Source organism: Telmatherina bonti (genome assembly GCF_933228915.1).
Source record: "Telmatherina bonti genome assembly, chromosome: 5".
Lineage (NCBI taxonomy): Eukaryota > Metazoa > Chordata > Actinopteri > Atheriniformes > Telmatherinidae > Telmatherina > Telmatherina bonti.
Window position 1 is genome coordinate 27,685,620 of NC_136623.1, and position 21,339 is coordinate 27,706,958.

The 21,339-nt window shown below is 39.0% G+C and overlaps 1 protein-coding gene across 2 annotated transcripts in view; it reads left to right on the forward strand.

Moving 5' to 3' along the window:
• LOC306756481 (growth factor receptor-bound protein 10-like) overlaps positions 1-21,339 on the forward strand; it is a 63,941-nt gene that overhangs the window by 29,603 nt on the left and 12,999 nt on the right. For both annotated transcript variants that reach the window (XM_079241215.1, XM_079241216.1), the window contains exon 5: positions 2,807-2,951. In XM_079241215.1, the coding sequence (XP_079097341.1) occupies positions 2,807-2,951 (145 nt within the window). The remainder of the gene's footprint in view (positions 1-2,806; positions 2,952-21,339) is intronic.

Consider the following 21,339-nt stretch of genomic DNA (forward strand, 5'->3'; position numbering starts at 1 on the left):
TTTGTTTACTAAACATTGTTACAGTTCATTTCGGTCTGTGATCACGTTTTTTTTTTCTTCTTAAATGCTCAGCTCTCTTCAGGCCCTGCTGCAGCATTTTAGTCAGGCTGAGGTCTGGACTTTGACTGGATCAGTAGTCTCATTCGGACAGAGACGTTCTAAGAACTGCGTTCTGAGAACTAATAGCGTTCTAAGAACTGTCCTTCGCCAGAGAACCGTGTCACTTTGCATTCGGACATGAGTCGGAGACCCGATCGCTACCGATCTGACGCAACCATCTGCGACAGTGACGTGTTATTTTAGCGCCACTCAGCAACAAAACAAACCGCGAAGAGGAAAACACCACAAAGGAGCAAAAATGGAGAGCGACAAGGCCATCGTGTTCTTTGTGTGCTTTCGAACCCCCTCTGGATTTCCTCGGCTGAAAAAACGGCCAGCAGGGCTCTGACTTTGTCGTCCGTCCACTTATCAGCTGCGTTCTCCATGCTTCCGTAAACAGTGGTTTTTAAAAATGGCGGGGTCTGACGATGCGGAAATTAAGTAGCGGCGCTCAGCGCGAGGGCGTAGCTATCACCTACGTCAGCCTGCTTCGTCAGATGCGTTCCTACAGAACTAAGGAAAGACCCGGAAGTTGAGTAGGCGCTGAAATGGTTATAGGAACTCAGGGGCATGGTCCCTAAGTTCCGATCTGTCCGAATGCGCCAAAGAACTGAAAAGGTTACAGGAACGTCAAATGGTTCCTACAGTGGGAAAGAGGCTAGTGCAACACTTGGAATCTTTGTTTGTTTGTTAAGTCCTTATGTTGTAGATTTGCTGCTGTGTTTAGGATCATTGTCCCGTCTCATGACCCAATTTCAGTTCAAGCTTTCGCTGCGGGACAGATGAACTCACATTTGAGATGAGCATAGTTTAGTATCCTTATAACCTTATGTTAACATGTTGTGTGAGACATATAGCTCTCTGTTTTTGACTGAATGTTTCATCTGGAAACATTAGCAACTGTCTCAACTTTTTCCACTCTTAAATAAGTTTTCACTCTGTGGAATGATGTTTTATAAATGATGTCTTCCTCTTTCTGATGTCTTGCCTCCTTAGCATTATGCAAACACACACCTGATTAGTCCAGCAAACTTTAAAATTGCTGCTTTTCTAGAGATGCTCACCTGTTGATGATCAGTTGTTAAGTTTATTTGATGAGCAGCACTTAGCTGTCTTTTTTTAAAGTGTTAAATAATCTAAAGACAGAGTCAAATGTCATATATTGGTGCTCATCTTGTATTTAGTTAAATGCAAAACCTCATACTGAACAGCAATTGCTTTTTGGCTTGATATATATCAAACCATAAAACAAAAAAAAGTCATTTTTGTTTAACAGAATGATTTTAAAGTGTAAAACTTAATATTTTACTTTTTATTTTGACAACAAGAAAACAAAAGTGATTGGAGCAAAAATATTCACAAGATTGATGATCAGACACCCACTAACAAAGCATTTTTGACCTTTGATGAATGCAGTGCTTGAAAAACTACAAATTGCACTCCAGTTGAACCTGTAGCAATAAAAGTAAGGCAACAAACTTGAGCTTAAACTTCCTTTGCCCTCATACTAGTTATGCAGAGCCACACACTGAAGCAAAGCTCAGACCCTTCGTTTTCTCCACATTTAAGAGAAAGGTTTCACCGCACACTATCTTCACTCCACACCCTTTTAATAATTGGCAATAACATTTTTTTCCTGCCTGGAGTACGTAACCTATGAATGACCCATTCCTCCTTGTCGCTCCCTCTTTGCCTCAGACCACACCAGCGGGGGGGAAGAAAAATTCTCATTTGTTTGAGTTTACGTCTCTCACAATTTGAAGCGTACGAATCCATATCCTCGTCACGGCTGTTATTGTCTGCATTTAAAGTAGGTGTGCTCTGGATAACACACACCCCCACACACACACACACACACACACACACACACACACACACAAGCAGCAGAAGTATAGCTTTATACATGCATTTCACACAAACAGGTTCAAAGCGCAGCTGGTGCCAGCTCCCATTTTTCACCCTCAGACTATATGACAGAAACAGAGGAGGGATGATCAGGTAATGGAGGATTCTGTCTTATGAGCTTTCCCTCTCTCTTTCTCTATTTCTCTGTCTCTCCCTCAAACACACTCACACAGATGCAAGCCCTGAAGTTCTTATTATACAGAACTGACCTCTGAATAACCCTGCTCTCAAGCTCATATGGGACGACATCAAAAGGCCCGATCCCTTTTGAACTCACTGGGTTCTACAGAGAGACTGAGAGAAAGAGGCTTCTAAAATGTGTTTTTTCTTTCTTCCAATCTGAAGTTTCACAAACTGACCTGCCCATTTTTTAAAAAATGATTAAACCCATCTGTCAAATCTCCATTTGAGGGCTTAGACTGCATTTGCTGGATCCAAAAAATGCTTTAATGTGATGTCTTGATTTAGTATTGATGTGTGATAAATATTGCAAGAAATTAGCTGGCAGGCTTTGGGGGTCTGTGATTTCCACTTGCTTGGATCTTCATTATGGCCAGATCAGACGGAAACAGACATGAGGCAGAATACAGAGCGGCAGCTCTTTATTAATTCTAACCATCTCCCTGGCACTTATTTCACATGTGTCAGCAGCTCTTGTTTGAAAGTTTTCACTTTTTCTAGAAGCTATTTCAGGTCATGAATTTAACTATTTAATTCTGTTGCCTAAATAACCAAGAAACAACAGGTATTACTACAAAGAACAGTCAGCAAATTGAACATATGTCATGTTTCCCTTACTCAGGAGATTGCAAGAGGAGGAGCAGCAACTTAGAACATCATCTCTCCCGGCCATCCCCAACCCTTTCCCCGAGCTTTGCAGTCCAGCAAGCTCACCTGTGCTCAGTCCTGGGTCACTACCTCCTGGAGAACCTTCTTCAGGAAAATATGTAAGTAACAACACAGAAACACCTGAAACAGACTGTAAAGGGAGGAAAGGTGTTGTTTTGCTTTATGAACTTCTATGGATTGTGTAAAAGGCTTCTACCTTTCAAAAACATGAACTAATATACTGTATGTTTTTTTTTTTTTTTTTTGGATATGTGGACCATAAGTCAGGTGTGTTTAGCAGCTGGCTGTGTGTTTCACTTAGAATATTGTTACAGCGTACATCTGCTCCACTCTTTACTCATCTGAGGCATGTAAATTGGTGCTGCATCATGTTGTGGCTTTGTTTGTGAAAAAGGTAAAGAAGGAAGGAGATGAGAGTCTGTCTGTGTGTGTTCCTGACAACACACATGACTTCATTTTTGCTAGCTTGTTTGTATTTGTGTGTTCATGACAGAGATTTAGAGACCGGTTTGTCTGTTCCTGGAAGTCAGACCCCCTCCATCTTGGCTCTTAATGGCCTTCATATGGAAGCAGCCAATACTGGTTACAGCAACATACCAGTTTACAGTAAGATGAGGGCGGACTATTTCTCATAAATACTCCCCCTGGCTACAATCTTGGCCCTTTCTTGTATGACTATTTAAATGATCATTGCTGCAGTTCCAGTTAAGCTATGTTAAGCCAAGACAGAAGTCTGACTTTAATATGAGCTGCTCTGCTTTCTGTAATATCTGGTCATGAGTTATTGGATTGATTGATGAAGCTGTGAAATTCAGTAAATACCAAAAGAGTAACTATTAGTCACATAAAATAATGTTCATGTTAATGTTGGAATAGGTTGTGGAGGCTTATGTTCCCCTCTTTATGAGTGAGAATGTTTTTTTTTTTTCCTCTGTGGGAATTTTTTAGGCTTGGATTACAAACTGTGGCATATATTCAACACTTCATCTTGTTTATTTAGTACACAGGTCAAACATTCATGTATGTCGTGGATGTGAGTTTTAGTCAGGAGTCCTTTTATTAGTGTGTGTGGTTTGCTCAGGTTTGGGTATGTTGGTTTTTTAATCGACATACAGCTTCGTAGCATTACAGGAAAGACCAGGGATTGGAGCAGATGTGTCTTGCTGCACATGAGGTAGATGGGAATGTCCAAAGTGTGTGATTTTTCTTTAAATATGTTCATTTTAAATATGGTTGCACATTTTTAATTTGCTTTACATATTATCCAAACCGCTTAGTCCGATTAAGGGTTGCGGGGAAGCTGGAGCCTATCTCAGCAGTTTTTGGGTGAAAGGCAGGGTACGCCCTGGACAGCTGGCTAGTCCATCGCAGGGCCACACAGACACAAACGACTCACGCTCACACTCACTCCTATGGGCAATTTAGAGTAACCAATTAACCTAACATGCATGTCTTTGGACGGTGGGAAGAAGCCGGAGTGCCCGGAGAGAACCCATGCATACTTGTGGGAGAACACGCAAACTCCACACAGCTGATCCCTGTGCCAGCCGGGGATCGAACCAGCGACCTTCTTGCTGTGAGGCCACAGTGCTAACCAATATCCCACCGTGCAGCCCCTGACATATATTATATTATATTATATTATATTATATTATATTATATTATATTATATTATATTATATTATATTATATTATATTATATTATATTATATTATATTATATTATCCATCAATTTTCCTAACCGCTTAATCCAATTCAGGGTCACTGGGAAGCTGGAGTCTATTCCAGCAGTCTTTGGGCGAAAGGCAGGGTACACCCTGGACAGCTCGCCAGTCCAATGCAGGACCTATTATATTATATTATATTATATTATATTATATTATATTATATTATATTATATTATATTATATTATATTATATTATATTATATTATAAATAAAAATAGGATTATGCAGCTGTAGCTCAATTTTTATTTTTTTATTTTTTTATTTTAGTACAACATGTGATCTTTATCTCTGCAGAGATTACAGTATCAGGTTTTAAAAGTTTAAATACTAGTAGTAGGTTTTTTTTGACAACTCCAGAAGAAGTCGTTTTTTTTTTTTTTTTTTTTTAAATATATGAACCACATGTCTAGACATACTAAACATCACTTATTTTCTATCTTTCGTGTTACTAACAGTATTTGAAGGGTCTATGGCAGCTATGCTCATGAACCTCTAACTGACCCAGTGCTGGGTGTATGGTGCATTTAATGACTGTTCAGAGCCAGTCAGGCTGAAAATGGTCCAGTTCTGATAATCAGCCGATTACATTCCTAATTAGAGTCTTGTAAACTTGTCATTTATACTGTAAACCAAAAATAAAAGTGAAACATAAGAAAGAAGTAAATCCAAAACAAAGTTACAAGGTAAAACTGTCCTCAACAAAAGAAAATCAGAGTAAAACATCAAGAAATTCATGGAAATTTTAATTATTTGTATGGACTCGGTGTATGCAAACTGCTTGGTGTGGGTGCACTTTGCATCTGTCCATGGATATAAGTGTTTGTCTTTTAGAGAGCATGTGTGTTTATACTCATGTTTGCCTCGTTGTGAGTTCTGCAAACTATTTACAGAACAAAAACAATGGCAACGGAAAGTATGCCTCATTGTGTAGCTGCTACTCAGTGGAAATTCAATTCAGCACCTTTCCAGAGAGCACTCTCATGGAGCCATCTCATCACACATGTGTTCCTATCCAGCTCTTTAGGTATGAGAAACAGCTGGTAACACTGCTGCTTTTGCAGACTCATGTTCTACTTTGGAGTCGTTGAGATCTATAAAGAATTAGCTGATTTGTTTTAGGTTTGACAAGAGTGCACCAACTCTCCAAGACCTTTAACCTCAATCATTTTAACCATATGTGCATTGTTTTGCGCCAATTTATTCCCCTTTCTGCCTTTATCTTGGACAGTCTTTGTGTCTCTGCCCTCCAAACATCGGCTGCCAACCTGCTCTGTCTCTCTTTAAGTTTACTGAATTTTCCAACCTCCGGGCGCTTTCTGACAGCCTCTCATACTTGTCTCTCTGCTCCTCCTTACCTCATTCCTTGGCCTCTCAGAATGAGGCATGAGGACGCAGAGCAGGGCTGTCAGGAATCGTTGGGCAAGCTGTTTGACATGGCCATATGATTCCCAGCTACCCACCCCCATCCCTGTTTTGCTTATTTCTCAATCCAGTTTTCCTCTGCCCTGCTTGCTTGGTTCATCTAGAAGATGTATGTTATGTTCAAACAGTGAAAAATGGTGTCATAAAGAGCAGTGTTAATGCAATGTGGTTGTGTATGATGTAAACCATTTTTTCCTGTTCTTTTTTTGTAATTCTTGCAGTGTTTAGAGGATATATAGTAAGTATAGCTTTGTACTGTATTGTAGACAATATCACAATTATCATATTTGGTTGGTTTGAAAGCAATGTCATTTTTTAGGACATAAAAATGGAAATTTCTCTTTTATTAGAACTGACATCAGTCCAGTGTGATATGTATGAAGATCAGTATAGATGGCATTTATTCTTAAAACATTGACTTCTAGATCACCTTTTTTTTTTTTTGGTAGTCCTAAGATTACAAATGTTGACTCTTGCACATCCAAGCTGCTAAAAAAGGAATCACATCCATGCAACTTATTCTTTGGAGCTTGACCTGTATAATCCATGTTCTGCAATGTGGAAATTTCAGCAAGTTTTTTTTTTTTTTAACCTCTTTATAGTTGAAGTATTCCACAGTCTGTCCACGGCAGTGTATTAGAGTACTGTTGTGTTATGTACTTGTGTGTGCTTTGTTTTGGCTCAACTCCCCCCTGGTTCTGGTGTGGGAACACAGATTTGATCACTGGAATGCAAGATTTTGTTGGATTTAGTGTACTTGGACTGGATGCCTTGTAACTCACTTTGCTCTGTTGCATGGAAGGATCCCCACGCCCTGCCTCTGCTTCTCTAGTCTGTTATTCATTATCTTCCTAATGGTTGGTCTATTTCTGTGTCTTGAACTGTGGCATATTATCTTTCTTTGCTTCTCTGTCATCACTTTACATTTTCTGCCGTTACCCCAAACTTTTAGTCTGTCAAGATTTCCTGTGATCATAGTTAGGCAGGAACAGTTTGATTCTCTGCATGAATACTTATTTTCACATTATGAAATGGGATTCCCAAAATAGTGTATGGTGCCAGACAAGCTGGGGAAGTGTGGTTGTCTCTAATAGCAAATTAGTTGTTGGTCTTCAGCGCCAGCATTCTTGCCAGTGGAAGAAGTCGGGCTACTTTAAAAAAAAAAAAAAAAAAAAATGCTACTGCTTTCTGTAACATGAGGAAATTTTATTCTCATCTGTCTTGCATCCCATGACAGCTGACGGCTTTGATAAAACATGGATTTGTCAAAGTATTTATGTTCATGGTTATTTTAACACATCTTTTGATTGCAATATAATTTAACTATTGCATTAATGTCTGTGTCCATATGTGTGTATATGTCCATATATATATAAACAGAATAACTAAATGCACTTTGCCAAATGAGAACAGCTCTTTATTCTTTAATCATGTACAGCATGTGATTGTTCTCCTTCAGTGTGGTTTCCCTTATATCTTTTTTTGTTGTTCTTCTCTTATCTGAACTATACTCTTGTTCCACAGTATCCCTGAAGGGATCATTAACATTTGCCATAATGGTGGTTGTGCTGATCATTTTTCCATCTCATCTCGCTTTTCCTCACCTCTCTTGCTTGGTCTTTCTACTTGACTTTGCCTCTAGTTGAGTCAGCCAGACTTCAAAGCTGAGACACCTTGTTATCAAAAAAGCATTTTGTGAATGCTGTCGGTATCATATGTAGTGCACTGAATTATAATTATAATGACGAGTTCATGAGGACAGTAAACCTTCCAACTTGTGGAAAACATTCATCTGATTTAAATACATTTTTTTTTTTTCTATTTCAGGATGTATGACTGAAACTAGAACATGCCGAGTACTTTGAGTAACTCTGTCAACTGTTAAGTTATAAATATTGTTAGCTTATATGGAAGTACAATTATAGTTTTATATAAATATATCTTTTGTTTTGCACATATTTAGCTCACTTTGCAGAAAATATTACTTACTTACAGATTTTTTTTTAACAGTGTCATTAAATACAGCAAGTTCACCTTGAGGAAATGACATTAATTTAACATGAACTGCTGCAGTGTTTGCATTCTGAGTAAATACTAACCCTTTTATGCATGAATTATTACTTTTTTTTTTTTTTTTTTTTTAAAATAAGTTTTTTACTATGAATTTTCACAAAATTTTAAGTAAGGACATTAAATTCTGCTATCTGGCTGATTTTTATCCATTTTATCCTCAAGCTATCAAGCAAAGAGTGCTATTGAAAAGTGTTGCGATCCAAACACACTTTCACAATTGTTGGCTAAGAAGAGTTGATGTGCCATGTAGTCTTACTGATCAGTATTATTTGACGTAGGTATCCCACATTTCTTATCAAACCCAAGCCATTTTCAAACTTGTAAATTTCCTAGTTGGTCCCAGCACATTAGCTTCTGACTTCTGAGTCGTCTAAGTTTTCTGTATTTTCAGTAGTCTAGAGGAATATTTAGTAGCAGCTTTGTGTACGAAAAGCAGAATTACATTTACATGTTTCAAGTATTAATGCTCCGACACTTGAAAGTCAGTTTGAATGGAGCAATTGTTTGCGTTGTCAATTTGGATTCAGGGTCTATTGCTTTACTTGCTAGCATATACTCGCTAAGTGAAAGTACAAATTTTACACTGCAGTTGCTTTGTATCAAATGTAGTTTTCATTTAGTTGTTGAGTGAAGAATTGTCTGACTCAACCTCTGTTTTATGTTAACCTTTGTAAAGCAGTTGCTTTAATGCTTTTAAATTTTTTTAATTAAATGCATATTATGTTAATCTAAACTATTAAGATGTTTAAAATGGAACAGCACATTTATTTTTTTTAAAGGTGGGGTGTCAGGTATCAAGACACGGCTCTCCCCTTTGCAATAATTTGGTCATATCCAATTAGTTTATTTTACATCTGTTTGCATCTTTGCAAACAATTTCACTGAATACTGAGTAAAGTTTTTGTAAAAGACCAAAGTAATATCAATGCCATCAAGTGGCTTGAATTTTTTACTTCAACATATATTAATCACTGAGGTAAATTGGATTTAACCTTATTTTAACAAATTAGGTTTTATCCACTGAATACTTACAGCATTTAGTTGTTGAGAAGAAAGCAGCAGCTTTTCTCACGAACTGCCTGATGTGTAAACAATGGGCATCAGTTCATGCCTCCATGCAGCAGTGAAACATGGCACTCTGTGTATGCTGCCGTCCCGCATGTTGGAAATACTCTGTGTCAAGGGGCAGATTTTTCCACTGTAAAAGAATGGAATGCTGTCAGTGCCTAAACTGCTGGCCTGGGTGTGTGAGAACCACTGTGGCCATGTGCACAAGTCTGCGTATTTTAATGTAGGGGTGGTCTATCCAGTGTTTCTGTTTTGTATGTTTTGTGTGTAATGTGTAAGCGGTTGTCTTTACAAGCATGAATACGTAGAAGTGTGCCTCTGTGAGTGCTTGACAGTCGTCGATGTACATGTGTGTTCTGCTTCTCATTACAGTGCTCATGTGCTCTGCTAGCTAAGGGGTGTCCAGCTTCAGTCCTCAAGGGCCACAATCCTGCAAGTTTCCTATGTATCCCTGCTCTAACGCACCTGGGTCACATTAAATGGATTCAACAGCCAATGAAGTTTTGCACAATGACTGATTAATTTGAGTCAGGTGTGTTGGAACCAGGACACATGGAAAACCTGCAGGATTTTGGCCCTTGTGGACTGGAGTTGAACACCTCTGTGCTAGCCCATCTGTGTTGACATCAAAGGAGAGACAGCACCAGAATCTTCTGACAAGTGATGTTTAGGTTTGTAGTGTACATGTGTGAACATAAATAATGCTCTTTAACAGGATTTTTTTTTTTCCTTTTTGAATTTTTTCCATGTCAGCATCCTTGATGCATGCATGCCACTTGGCCTTATTCCTAACTCTGCACCTTGTATTAAACACATTTATAACTGTCCTTTCTGGCAGAGGTAGGAGAGCTTACCAGCTTTAAAATATCCCTCTGTCACCACATCAGTTCGCTCTCTCTCACTCTCAGACGCTTAAAATGTGATGTCTACAAGATGCATTAGATGACTGGTCAGATTTGCAGCACTGAGTGCTGCAAAATACAAATTGTTTGGCTGCTGTTGAACAAATGCAACCTGGAGAAGAGCCAGGCAGGTTGTGGTTTAGTCTGGAACATCTCATGTGTCAGCACCATATTTATCCCAAGCTCCTAAATGGAAACATGCCATAACCTGCAAGCTGGAACTGCCACTGCCACAGTGCCACAGAGACACACCAGCACAAACAGGCACAGACACACACATGGTTTGTTTAGTAATATGGTAACACTGGGATGATTATTCTGAATAAAGGCTTAGTTTAAATAAATGAGACTTTGAAACTGGCAAAACAAGCAAAGCCAACTGAGAACAGAGGAGCATATCATAGCTTGTGTAAGAACTATTGTTGTTATGTAAATGTTGTTTTTGCAATACAGCATTATTGAGGTTATTAAAAAAAAAAACTAGATGTGTTGCAAATCTCACCACAGTTAAAACCATCTGAAAAAAGCTTATTTTACTGTTAATCCACAGAAAAGTATATTTATCCAAAAGACCTGCTCGAAAATATTGGATTAATGTAACTGTGTTACTCACTAAACTGTTTCACACGTCTAATAACAGAAAAGGCCAAGTCATCAGTACTACTCACTTTCCTACTGAAACAAATTTACATTACCATGCAACAACAATGCAACAATCTAAATGAAAAAATCTTGGATGAATAAATCTTGGATGAATAATTCACATGTGGATTTTTGTCTTTTTAATGTGAATGCCCATTCACGTTATCGAGATCCTGTTCGACCATTTTTATTATTATTCCGCCAAACTTTGCCACGCTACTCCTCCTGCGCCGTTCAGGTTACTTCAGTCGTTTACATCTCAAACCCTGCAGCTTCTTTGGGAGATGTGTGCTACGACTTTTATCGTTTCAAATCTTTATTGTTTTTGAGATATTTCGCAATTTGTAAAAATTAATTCAGCCTTGTGATTGGATGAAAGTCCTTCCAACCAAATGCGGATTGGACCGTGTAAAAATTCAGCACAGTGATTGGTCAACAGGGTGTCAGAGCTCTGCACCGGTTTGCAGTGTCCAGTTCATCAATTTCCTGTCCCCAGTGTCTTTCCTGCAAAATGTTTGAAACGCTACTCCTTCTACACCGTTTGCCTCACTTCAACCATTCGAGTATCAAACTCTTCAGCCCATTCAGGAGATATGTTCTACAACTTTTGGTCTTTGTAGCATTTCAAGTTTTCAAGTTATTCAAGTTTTTGTCAATGTATCCAAATCCGTTCCTGCGATTGGATGAAACAGAATTCAGCTCAGCAACTGGTCCATTTTGTACACAGGTACACATGCAAGGCACTGGTTCAAATGCAGCATTTAACATATAGCTCTGTTGTCATTTGTCAGCTGTTGCTTGTGTGATGGGGTGCAGTTCTGCTGGCTGCTTAATGTGAACTATTGGTCTCAGCTGCACACTTCAAGAAGCAAAGGAATTTATTTGCAAATGTCACAGTTAAATATGAAGGATTTAGTCCAACAATACTCCCTGCAACATTTCAAGATTTTGATAAATCTTTAAAAAAAAAAAAAAAGAAAACGCATTTAAAAAAAGTTGTTCACATTGAACAGTCTTTCACATGTTCACTGGAGTTTAGGTCAACCGTGCACATGTTTTTGCAATCCTGCTAATTACACCCTGCTGGAAGTTTTAAAAAAAAAAAAAGGCATGCCCATCCAAACTTGAAAAAATCCTAATGCTCAGTGATGCCAAGGCATCACTAACAGTACTAGTGGTGTGGTGAATAAGTCGTTGTTCTTCAATACAGAAGTTCATGGCTTCAATCCCGATGTTGGGCAATTAGAAAAAATGTCAGTTGTGCTTATTTTCCAATTTCTTATACTTATGCAATTTCATTTCAATCATTCAGCATAGTTCGATAAATGGGCATTCACAGTTGCTATTATTTCCATAATAGCTGTTTCTAGTTCTTCTTGTTATCTCAAATGATCGCATATTTCATTTCAAGACCTTTTCACAAAAGTTATCAGCAGAGACTCAAATTTAACACTTGATTGATTTTAATAGTGGAGCTGGCAACTAGTGAAAGTGGTCCTCCTGCATTTACCAACATTTCCTGATGACAACAGATATGCTTGCAATAAAAGTTTTTGTGTCTCGTGTTTCAACCCTGCGAAAATCCACTTATCAGGTAAAGTGCAGACTATCAGCTTTAGCAAGGGAATTCTTGAAAACCATCAGTAAGGTTTTTTTATTTTTTGGAAAAATTCACAAAAATCATTGGGATACATTTATAATTTTAGACTAACATAGATGTTGAAGTAAGTAAATATGGATCCCTTTCATACCAACATAAAACTGTCATCAAAATCAAGATTTCAGTTTATGCTTTATGTGATCTCATGTCTGGAAAATCTTAAATTAGTCATTGCTTTAGATGAAAGCAAAATGATTCCATACCAATTATTAGTTTGTAAAGTAGTCTACATAGTCCCTCACAGGTTAAATAAAGTCATTCGCCATTTGAAAAAGAATAGAACAGATTATTTTAATCCCAAATATAACATTTGACCCAAACATTAGCTTAACACGAGTAATAATGGATGATTTCTGGGGTCAATATACAGTGCTTGACGTGTGTTGTGGCTCCAAGACATTGTAACTTTGCAGTAGCAGTCCGTCTTTCATGAGATCATGTGACCTGGAGAGATTTGCTTTCCGGCTTTTTCTCTAAACACTGAGGGCTCTGCTTTGTGTATATATTTCCTCCTCTACGACTGAAAGTTTGTCATGGCTAAAAAAAAAAAAAAAAAAAAAAAAAAAAAAAAAGGGGGTGAAAACAGTATCTGAGGAGGCCAGAAAGAGAAAGTAGGAATCGCTTCAGAAATGATACGAGTTGACCTTGGTAAAGAATTTGCTTGTTGAAGTCTGATGAAAGAACAGTACAAAACCACTCTCTGTTGGCCTCCGTATTATTAGACTGGTATGTTATCTCCTTGCCTATTGTGCAAACTTACCAATTTGTGATGTAATTTTTTACATCTTTCACCCAGCGTTTATTCAAAATAATAAGTGCCTGATGGGTTGCAGAACGTTGTAGTATACATCTGTCTCTTAATTTAGCTGTTTAGTAGAAGTTAAATGCAGCTAGTTGAAGCTAATCAGCCACAGATCAAAGCTAATGTGACTCCCTAAACATTTTGAGCAAGTTGGGCATGTACTACTGTAATGTCTCATAAGCTTAGAACTAATGCTGACATTTTCAGAACATGATTTGTTTCTGATTAGTTACATTTTTGCTTTGTGTGTTTTACTGTATGATTTTGCGAGTGTTATGTGGCCTGTGGGAAGTTACAGGTTTAGAGCCCTAGTGGCCAAAAGTGGTATCCGTTTAATTGACATTTCTAAAGATACAAACCTTTCTACATTTAAAATAAAGATATCGGAATTAAATACCAAAGGAAGAGGGGAATTAGAAACATGGTGGGAGATGAAAATGATTAGTATAGCAAGAGCTATAAATATACCATATATAAATTTAATGTCTCTCCATGGAAGTGTGATTGGACCACCCAGGCACTGGTCGATGATGCACCTTTAATAGTCCATCATTAAGTCATTGTCCCAGAAGGCAGGCAGTGTAAGATTAGAAGCTTCACATTTGTTTCAGCTAAAGCAGATCCCATTACTCCTGCTACTAATGGAGATTCCTCTTCATGTTTGCCCTCTGCTCCATTTGCTGTGTCTCGATTGTAATGGTTTAAAATATGTATGAACATATTTATTTGCTCATTAATACTTCATGATAAACCTAGTAGTTGTACAATATGTGACTTAGATTAGTGATAATCTTTAAAGTGTGTGGTTTTGTAGGTCCTTTTTGTTCTTATTCATGATGAAGTTTCTAAATGTTTATATGAGGTTATGTGTGTTTGTATGTCGCGGTTTGTTCATGTTCAGGTGTTGCACAAAGACAGCTGTGTGTTACAGCCTGTCGGCATTTTATCTGGCCAGAGCTGAACAGAGCTGTTTAACTCATGTAGGTCATGGAGACTGCATTTCCCTCTCTTTTTGCCTTCTCCCTGTCCTCTCTCTCTCTGTCTCTCTCCCTCTGTCTGGAAAAAGTAGGACAGCTCCAATTTCTGTAACTGCTGCTGTAAAAAGGCAGAAAAGGAGGGAACAAGCAGGAATAGGCACACGGAGGGAGGAAAAAATAATAAGCAACATAAAAAGGGATAGTTTAGTTAAGTTTGTCAAATTATTTCGTTATTACCCTGTTAACACAGAATTAATTTATTGAATAAAGATAATTGAGCTGAAAGAGCTAATGAAATTGCACCAGCATGTGTAATAAATGCAAAATGATGGACAGCTGAGTCATACGACTGTAAATAGAAAAGACAGTTTTATTTAATCTTAATTTCCATTCATTTATATTGATAGTTCTCACAAATAAAATATAAACAGCAATTGGGGGGAGGGATTCATTGAAAGCACTCGGGTGATGCTGCAGAAAATACAGATATGAAGAACATCAAGAAACCACAGAAACCATTCCCATTGAAGGTTTTTTTTCTGGATCTACAACATGGTTCAAACTTTACCATTTAAAAAAAAAAAATAAAAAAAATAACATGAGCAATCCTTAAAGATGATGCAGGTATAGGAGAGTACTGGTGCAAATGGATTGGCAAAAATTGCTCTTGACAAATCAAAGTTGATAGATAATGTGTAAACATAAAAAAATGATGCACCAATTGATAATTTAAACTGTACTCCTGACAGCACAGATGCATTAGAACTCGCCCACAGCAAGGAAACCATTTCCTTTTTATTGTCAAAATCCGGTCAGTGATGTCATTCTTTGATTGCACAATTACAATCGCCCCAGCCCCCTTTCTTGCCCTCCTCCTGTAATTAGACAATTGCTGCAGATAAGCAGCAGTCTGAAAGGACATTTGCTGCTCAGGGTTCACTGGTCTCGGCCTTGGTGCATAATTAAGCATTTGCTCCCATTTTTAGTCATGTTGCTAAAATATTTGGCGTCATGCAGGGTCCCTCCCAGCACGTTGTCTCAGAAAGAAAGGGACGGTCTGTCTTAGCATCACCATCATAACCCTGGGCTTTAAAAAGTGTGTCACCTTACACTTTTGCATGTACATGCTTAATGAACTGGCTTTGGTGGGTCATTTAAATTGAAAGATATCATTAATAAATGATCAAATTACATAGATATCAGGCTACATTTCTGTTTTTTTTTTTTTGTTTGTTTTTTTTAACTGTGTAGGTTAAGTAGCCAGGAAATTGTGCATTTTAGGTCAAATTTAACTCTTTCCAACTTTTGTTTATAATTGTCCAGACAAAGTAAAGAGAAGAGGGTTTTGAAATAACATGTTGGATGTGGATATTGACTTCTACGCTTTTTCTTTTTAATGAGAAAAATTATTTTAAATTGTCTGCAATGGACTGGTGACCTGTCCAGGTTGTACCATTGGCTCTCACCTGCTCCAGACCCCCAGAAGCCTAAATTGAACTAGGCGATGTAGAAAATAAATGCAAAATGCATGAATGAATGCAAAATATATATATATATTTTTTTCTGCTGGCAAAGAAGAACAAGTTGCACTATATTCACAATTTGCAAACTGGACATGTCCTCTGTCCTAAGATTGCCTATTGCGATGGCATTGCCATGATTTGATGCTATATAAATAAAGTTGAATTGAAGTTGAATTGAATTATTGTGATATGTGCAATTGCTGAATATTATATAAAATTGCCCAAAGTTCTGCTCTAAATTTGCACAACATGGCCCTTATTGCACACTTGACCCTGCTCAGCTCCAGACTCCTCCTATGTTCTGTGGAAGTTTGAGATTGAATGTGTGTTAAGACTCCATTGTTTGCAGACAGAGCAGGCTCTGTGAGCTAACCAACTGCCAAAGGTGCAGTGTAGCATTTCATGCTGCACAGTGGTACAGGTGGCAGCTTGCCACTGTACCTGATTTAGTATTGTCAGAGTTTTTGAAAATATTTTCTCTTTCATATGTTCTGTTAATCTTTTTTTTTTTATCCTCTTACTGATGATGGTGCTGAATAATAGATGTAAGTAAACTTGTGAAATACTGCACATTGGTAGGAAGTCATTCAGCAATGAGCCTCTAATTCCTCCCTTTCTATCTTGCTTTGAGATTACTGTATGCGTGTACACATAATCACATATCTCCCTTTGCTTCACTGGGCTCAGATAAGCCTCTGTGTCTCGGGCCTTAATTTGACGCTGTAATTGGGTGACAAGGGACAGTTCACTGGGCCTTCCTCATGAGTCAGCAAAGTTTTATTAGCCACTGACTCCCACTCCTGCTGACTGCAGGCGCTAAGTGGGAACAGGCAATTGTCCGATGCTCATTCAGGTTTTTGTGTCTCCATCTCATCATCTGGGACGCTTCCAAGGGCAGACCAGACCACACAGCAGCACATTGCAGTCAGAGGGAGCTTTCATGGAGGATCCTTGTTAGTGAGAAATATGGGGGCAGGGTGGGTCATGTGAGCCAAATTAGACAAAGGTTATAGTTCTTTCCTGGAAAAATATAGGGGTTTTTGGAAGTAGATGCAACGATGTTTGCAAGACTGATTTTCAATGAAAACACAAGGTTTTTTAAACAGTGATAAAACAGTGAGAGCCTTTAAATTAGTACCCTGGCTTTTAAATTAAGAAGGGAAGTATGGAAACGTAGACAAATCTATCTTAGTAATACATTTATTTACATTTAAAAAAATTGTAACTTCATATGTGATGTTTTGTGGTTGATGTTATCAGCATTGTGCATGTAGTGTATTTGATAATCTGATTTTGCTTGCTTACATCCCCTTAACAAACACCCAACTTAATTTTTAAATGCTTTTTATTTTTTAACAAGAGCTTTAAATTCCCACTATTCCCATGCCTGTTGTCAATTCTTTGCCATAATTCCCCCCTGACCTTTATATTTATTATCTTAAAAGCTCTGAGGAGATGGCAGATGAATGTTGTCGTGTGCACTGCTTCTAACGATCTGCAGTCAGTCGGATGTAGGAGTCTATGGTTCATTCAGGGGTTGTGGTTTCGGTTAGGATGGGCCAGAATTATGCTTCACCTGGAGGCCTATCTCAGGGCAAGAAAGTCCCTGCGTGGTTTTGTGGAAAACAAAAAATTCCCCTTCTTGTTTTACTTTTCCAGGAAGAGCAGGCGTGGAAGATGGCATAAACTTTGCATTTGCATATGATAGTGTGACGAGACACCAGAGACACTATTTAAAATGTCTATTTTTAGCAGCGTTTTGTTTTTTTTTGTTTTTTTTCTTTCATGCCTCCGCTGTTTTGCCAACACCGACATATCTCATTAGCACAGCTGCTATCCAGGTTGGTTTCAAATACTTAACAGCATCCTACGTAGGTAGTGGCTTTTAACGTATTCATGATCATAGGCCTAATGACTAATAATCCTTTAGTAACTCCTATCTGATGTAATAGCTTGTAATGTGTGTGTAATACCAGTGGAAATCTTTATAGACCAGGAGCCCGTTCTCAAAAAGATTGATGTGTGTGTTAGCTGCTGGGCGTGGACACGTAACACTTTGTAGTTTTATCTAGCCGTTTCGCTTTTCTCTGCCTGTGCAAAAGCAACAGTGAAGTCAAAATTAGTTGCATGAATTAACGTCCATCTGCATATTTGAATATGTTTGCATGCAAGTTAGAAGTCTGGGTGCCCGTTTGTCTGATGGAGTGTGTGTATGTGTGTGTTGAAGCTTTCAGTTTTTCCCTGAGGTATTACATCACAGGGCAGTTATCAGACCTGAGTCATCAGAGTGGTTGAGAGGCCCAGCTCTGCTCCTCCATGTTTAAATGAGGACTTGTTTAAAAGCGTTGAATTATCTTTCTTTCCTTTTATGAATGTTGACAATGCAGCTTTTTTGCTTTTGTGTTCCCTTTTCTTTCCTCCATATTTGCTTGCATGCACCGGATTTGTTTGCCAATGGGAAGGCAGCTTACGACACAACAGCAATATGAAGCGGGCTAATTCAAGTTAAATCCTGTGTATGATGACTCAAGTCAAGCTCTGACTTGAATCATCATACACTCACTCAGCTGATCTCCATCATGTGACTCCTGGAGTTACTACTCAGATGTGTCAATGTTCATATATAGCTGCATATTGCTGTTTTGAGTTTTACTGAACTGTGATATTGTCACTCTTTTTTCAGAATGGGAGAAATAATCACTAACAATTTATCAGTGTTTCATAAACCACATTACGTATCTAAGGTTTCACTGAGCCTTTCTATAATCCATGGGACTAATCCTGTCACAGCAGGGTTAGAAGACTCCCACCCTGCAGCTCCAAAATGCAGCTGCCTTGGTTTCAGAGCTTGACCTGGAGCCCTTTGCTGCACGTCACCCCCCTTCCAGGTCAAACTGCTGTCAAATAAGTCCAATAGACCCAACAAAATCTTAAAATACAAAAAATAAACTGGGAAAAAAAAGCCCAGATCAAAAGAATACTGGATCAGTAAGGACTGCATTAGGGGGAGAAAAAATTAATCATGATCTTTAAGGGCATTGTGTCTGTCAGATCCATACTTTACTTTTGGCTCCAAAAAGCTGATGATGGCAAATGACAGCCTGCAGATTTCAGAAAGCTGGTCCATATCATGGTAGCTACTTCCATGTTTCATGTGCTGCTTACTCCTACCAGCTGCCTACACTGTGTCCTGATTTCTCTCTCCACCACTTGAGCCTCCTTGTGTTACTTTCATCTCTTGCTTTATGCATTACAGTTATATAATCTATATTTCAACAGTATTCGATATACAAGTAGCTCTGGTAGAAAACTGTGACCATCACACACCAGACCATGTAGTTGAATAGGACAATGATGATGCGAGTCAAACAAAAAAAAACAACAGCTTTTGGGGTTTTTTTTTTGTTTTTTTTTAATCTTCTTTATTTTATGTTTAAACTTGTTGCCCTCTTTGTCTTTTTCTGTTAAAAGCGCGTTCCCTCAAATCTGGACTGCAGATTTATGGTTTGTTTCTGCTTGAGTGAGGGATAAAGGGAGACAGAGAAATGCTAAAGGTCCTTGATGTCCATCAGAGCAGAACAAACACTTGCAGCTTGGGACTTGACTGTGGACATTACTGGCAGCACTTCAACCTTAATTTTGGCTAAACAAAGACTATGACGCAAACTCTGCATTATGACAATCCCTAGTTATTTTAAATAGAAACCCATGATAAACCCGTTGAACCTCTTGTGCCAAACCAGGTAATTGTATTGAACTTTCATGCCTGCTGACTCTGGTACAAAAGCACCAACAGAAAACATATTTTTAATGATCCTCTCTGCGTGCTAAAGGTAGGCGTCAGGTTACATCTCACATTCGCCATCAGAACTGAGTGTCCAGCTACTGTGAAATCCTGCACAAGCAGTAATTTTGTTGCACCATTTGTGACGTGTGCAGTCTTCCTCTGGCTTTCCCCTATCAGGGGGGAAAACAGCTGTGCAGGTTAGATATGTAGTTAACAGTAGACGGCATTTATGCTCCGCATTCTACTGCAATGTGTCACTAGACTCGGTCTCTCGCTCTCACTTCCTTTTGCTTCCCACTCATTTTCCTTCACTTCTCACATTAGTCTGTGTCATTTTCTCCCTTATCCCACACACGCACACCCCCTCATACAGTACGTGCCTGTGCACATGTGCAATCACACACTTCCTGCTCTTTCTCTTCTCTCTCTCACAGCCCCAGACTTCCCCCTCCCTTCATTCCTCCCCAAAGTCTCTCCCCCTTCTCCCTTTGTAGTGAATGAAGTTGTATCTCCTTGACTTCTATCTTTTCTACCACTATTTCCTTCTTACTTAACAGATTTTTCTCTTTTTTTTTTTTTTTTTTTTTACTGATTACACTTCACATGCAGAAATGTGCATACCTTTCTGCCCGGGAAGAATAAAGTTGCTTCAAGGGGAACTTACTGTAAAGCTTTTCCTGCCTCTCCTAGACAGGGTGTGTCAGAGCTTTTGACCGTCTGATGCTGTATTAAATATCAGAGTCTAAAGGAAAGGTACGGGGCTGAGTGTGGGGGTTTGTGTGTGAGTGTTAAAGTCTCCATCTTTTTTTTTGCTTTTTGGAGAGAAAAAATGTTGGCACAATGCAAGGCACCGGGGGAAGAGAAGAAGTTTGAAGTCCTCCAGTCCAGCGTAGTATCATTTGATTTGCACTGTAATGACTCTTGTTTCTTTGCTGTGAGTTTGACTTGCTGGCGCGTTCAAAGTTAAGCCACAGGAAGAGAAAGGAATTCAGGGGAGGAAGGGAGAGGAATGGGAGGTAAAAATGCAGAGAGAAGCACACGAGCCAACAAACGGATTTGAAAAGTCGGAGGCAAGAGAAGCAACGCCCTTCTCAAATGATCCCACATGCATCAAGCTCGAAAAAGAAACTGAGGCAGAGAGCTTCAAGAGGTCTGAAAAAGTTGGCTGTGCCTGTGCATGACTGTGCGTCTGTGTCTACTGGAGTGTGTATGCCTCTCAGGGTGTGTGTCTGTGTGTGTGTGTGTGTGTGTGTGTGCCTCTGTGCGCCTAGGACTGTGTGGGAATGATTACATCAGCCCGTTGCAGCTTTATGATTGGTTGGTGAGCGTGTGGTTTGATTCAGTGTGCCTTGGAGCCGGTGGCTGAGGCTGTAACCCTTTGTGAGGGGGAAGGAGAGGGAAGGAAAGACAGGAAGAACGATAGTTGTCAGACTGAGCAGGCACTGGAAGCATTGCACTGTACCTGCTGCGATCCAGTCGCTGACTGTTTCTGTTTCCGTCCTGTGTGTTGCACAGACACAGGCTTTGGGTCACACAGACTGTTCTTCTTCTTATCATTTTTTTTTTCTTTCCTTTTTTGAGACAGTCAGCGGTCTGCAGATACCTTGAGGCACTAGCTGTAAAACAGGTAGCACAACTGTCAGCTGTAGGTACTCAATTTTTTATCCTCCTTCTGAAGGAGACAAGGCGGTAGAGCGGCAAGGTTTTTCTCTCTTAAGGGGCTGTGTGTGACTGAGTAGGTGTATGTGAGTTTGCACAGCCAGAGTCACTACAAAAAATGCCTTCGTGTTCCCCGGACTGCTGCCTTTTGCGGGCCGTGGAGGTAAGACTGCTCTCTTTTACGTCTTTCATTGTATGTGTCTGCCTCTCTTTACCTCCTTCTCCTCTTTACATTGTGAGTCCA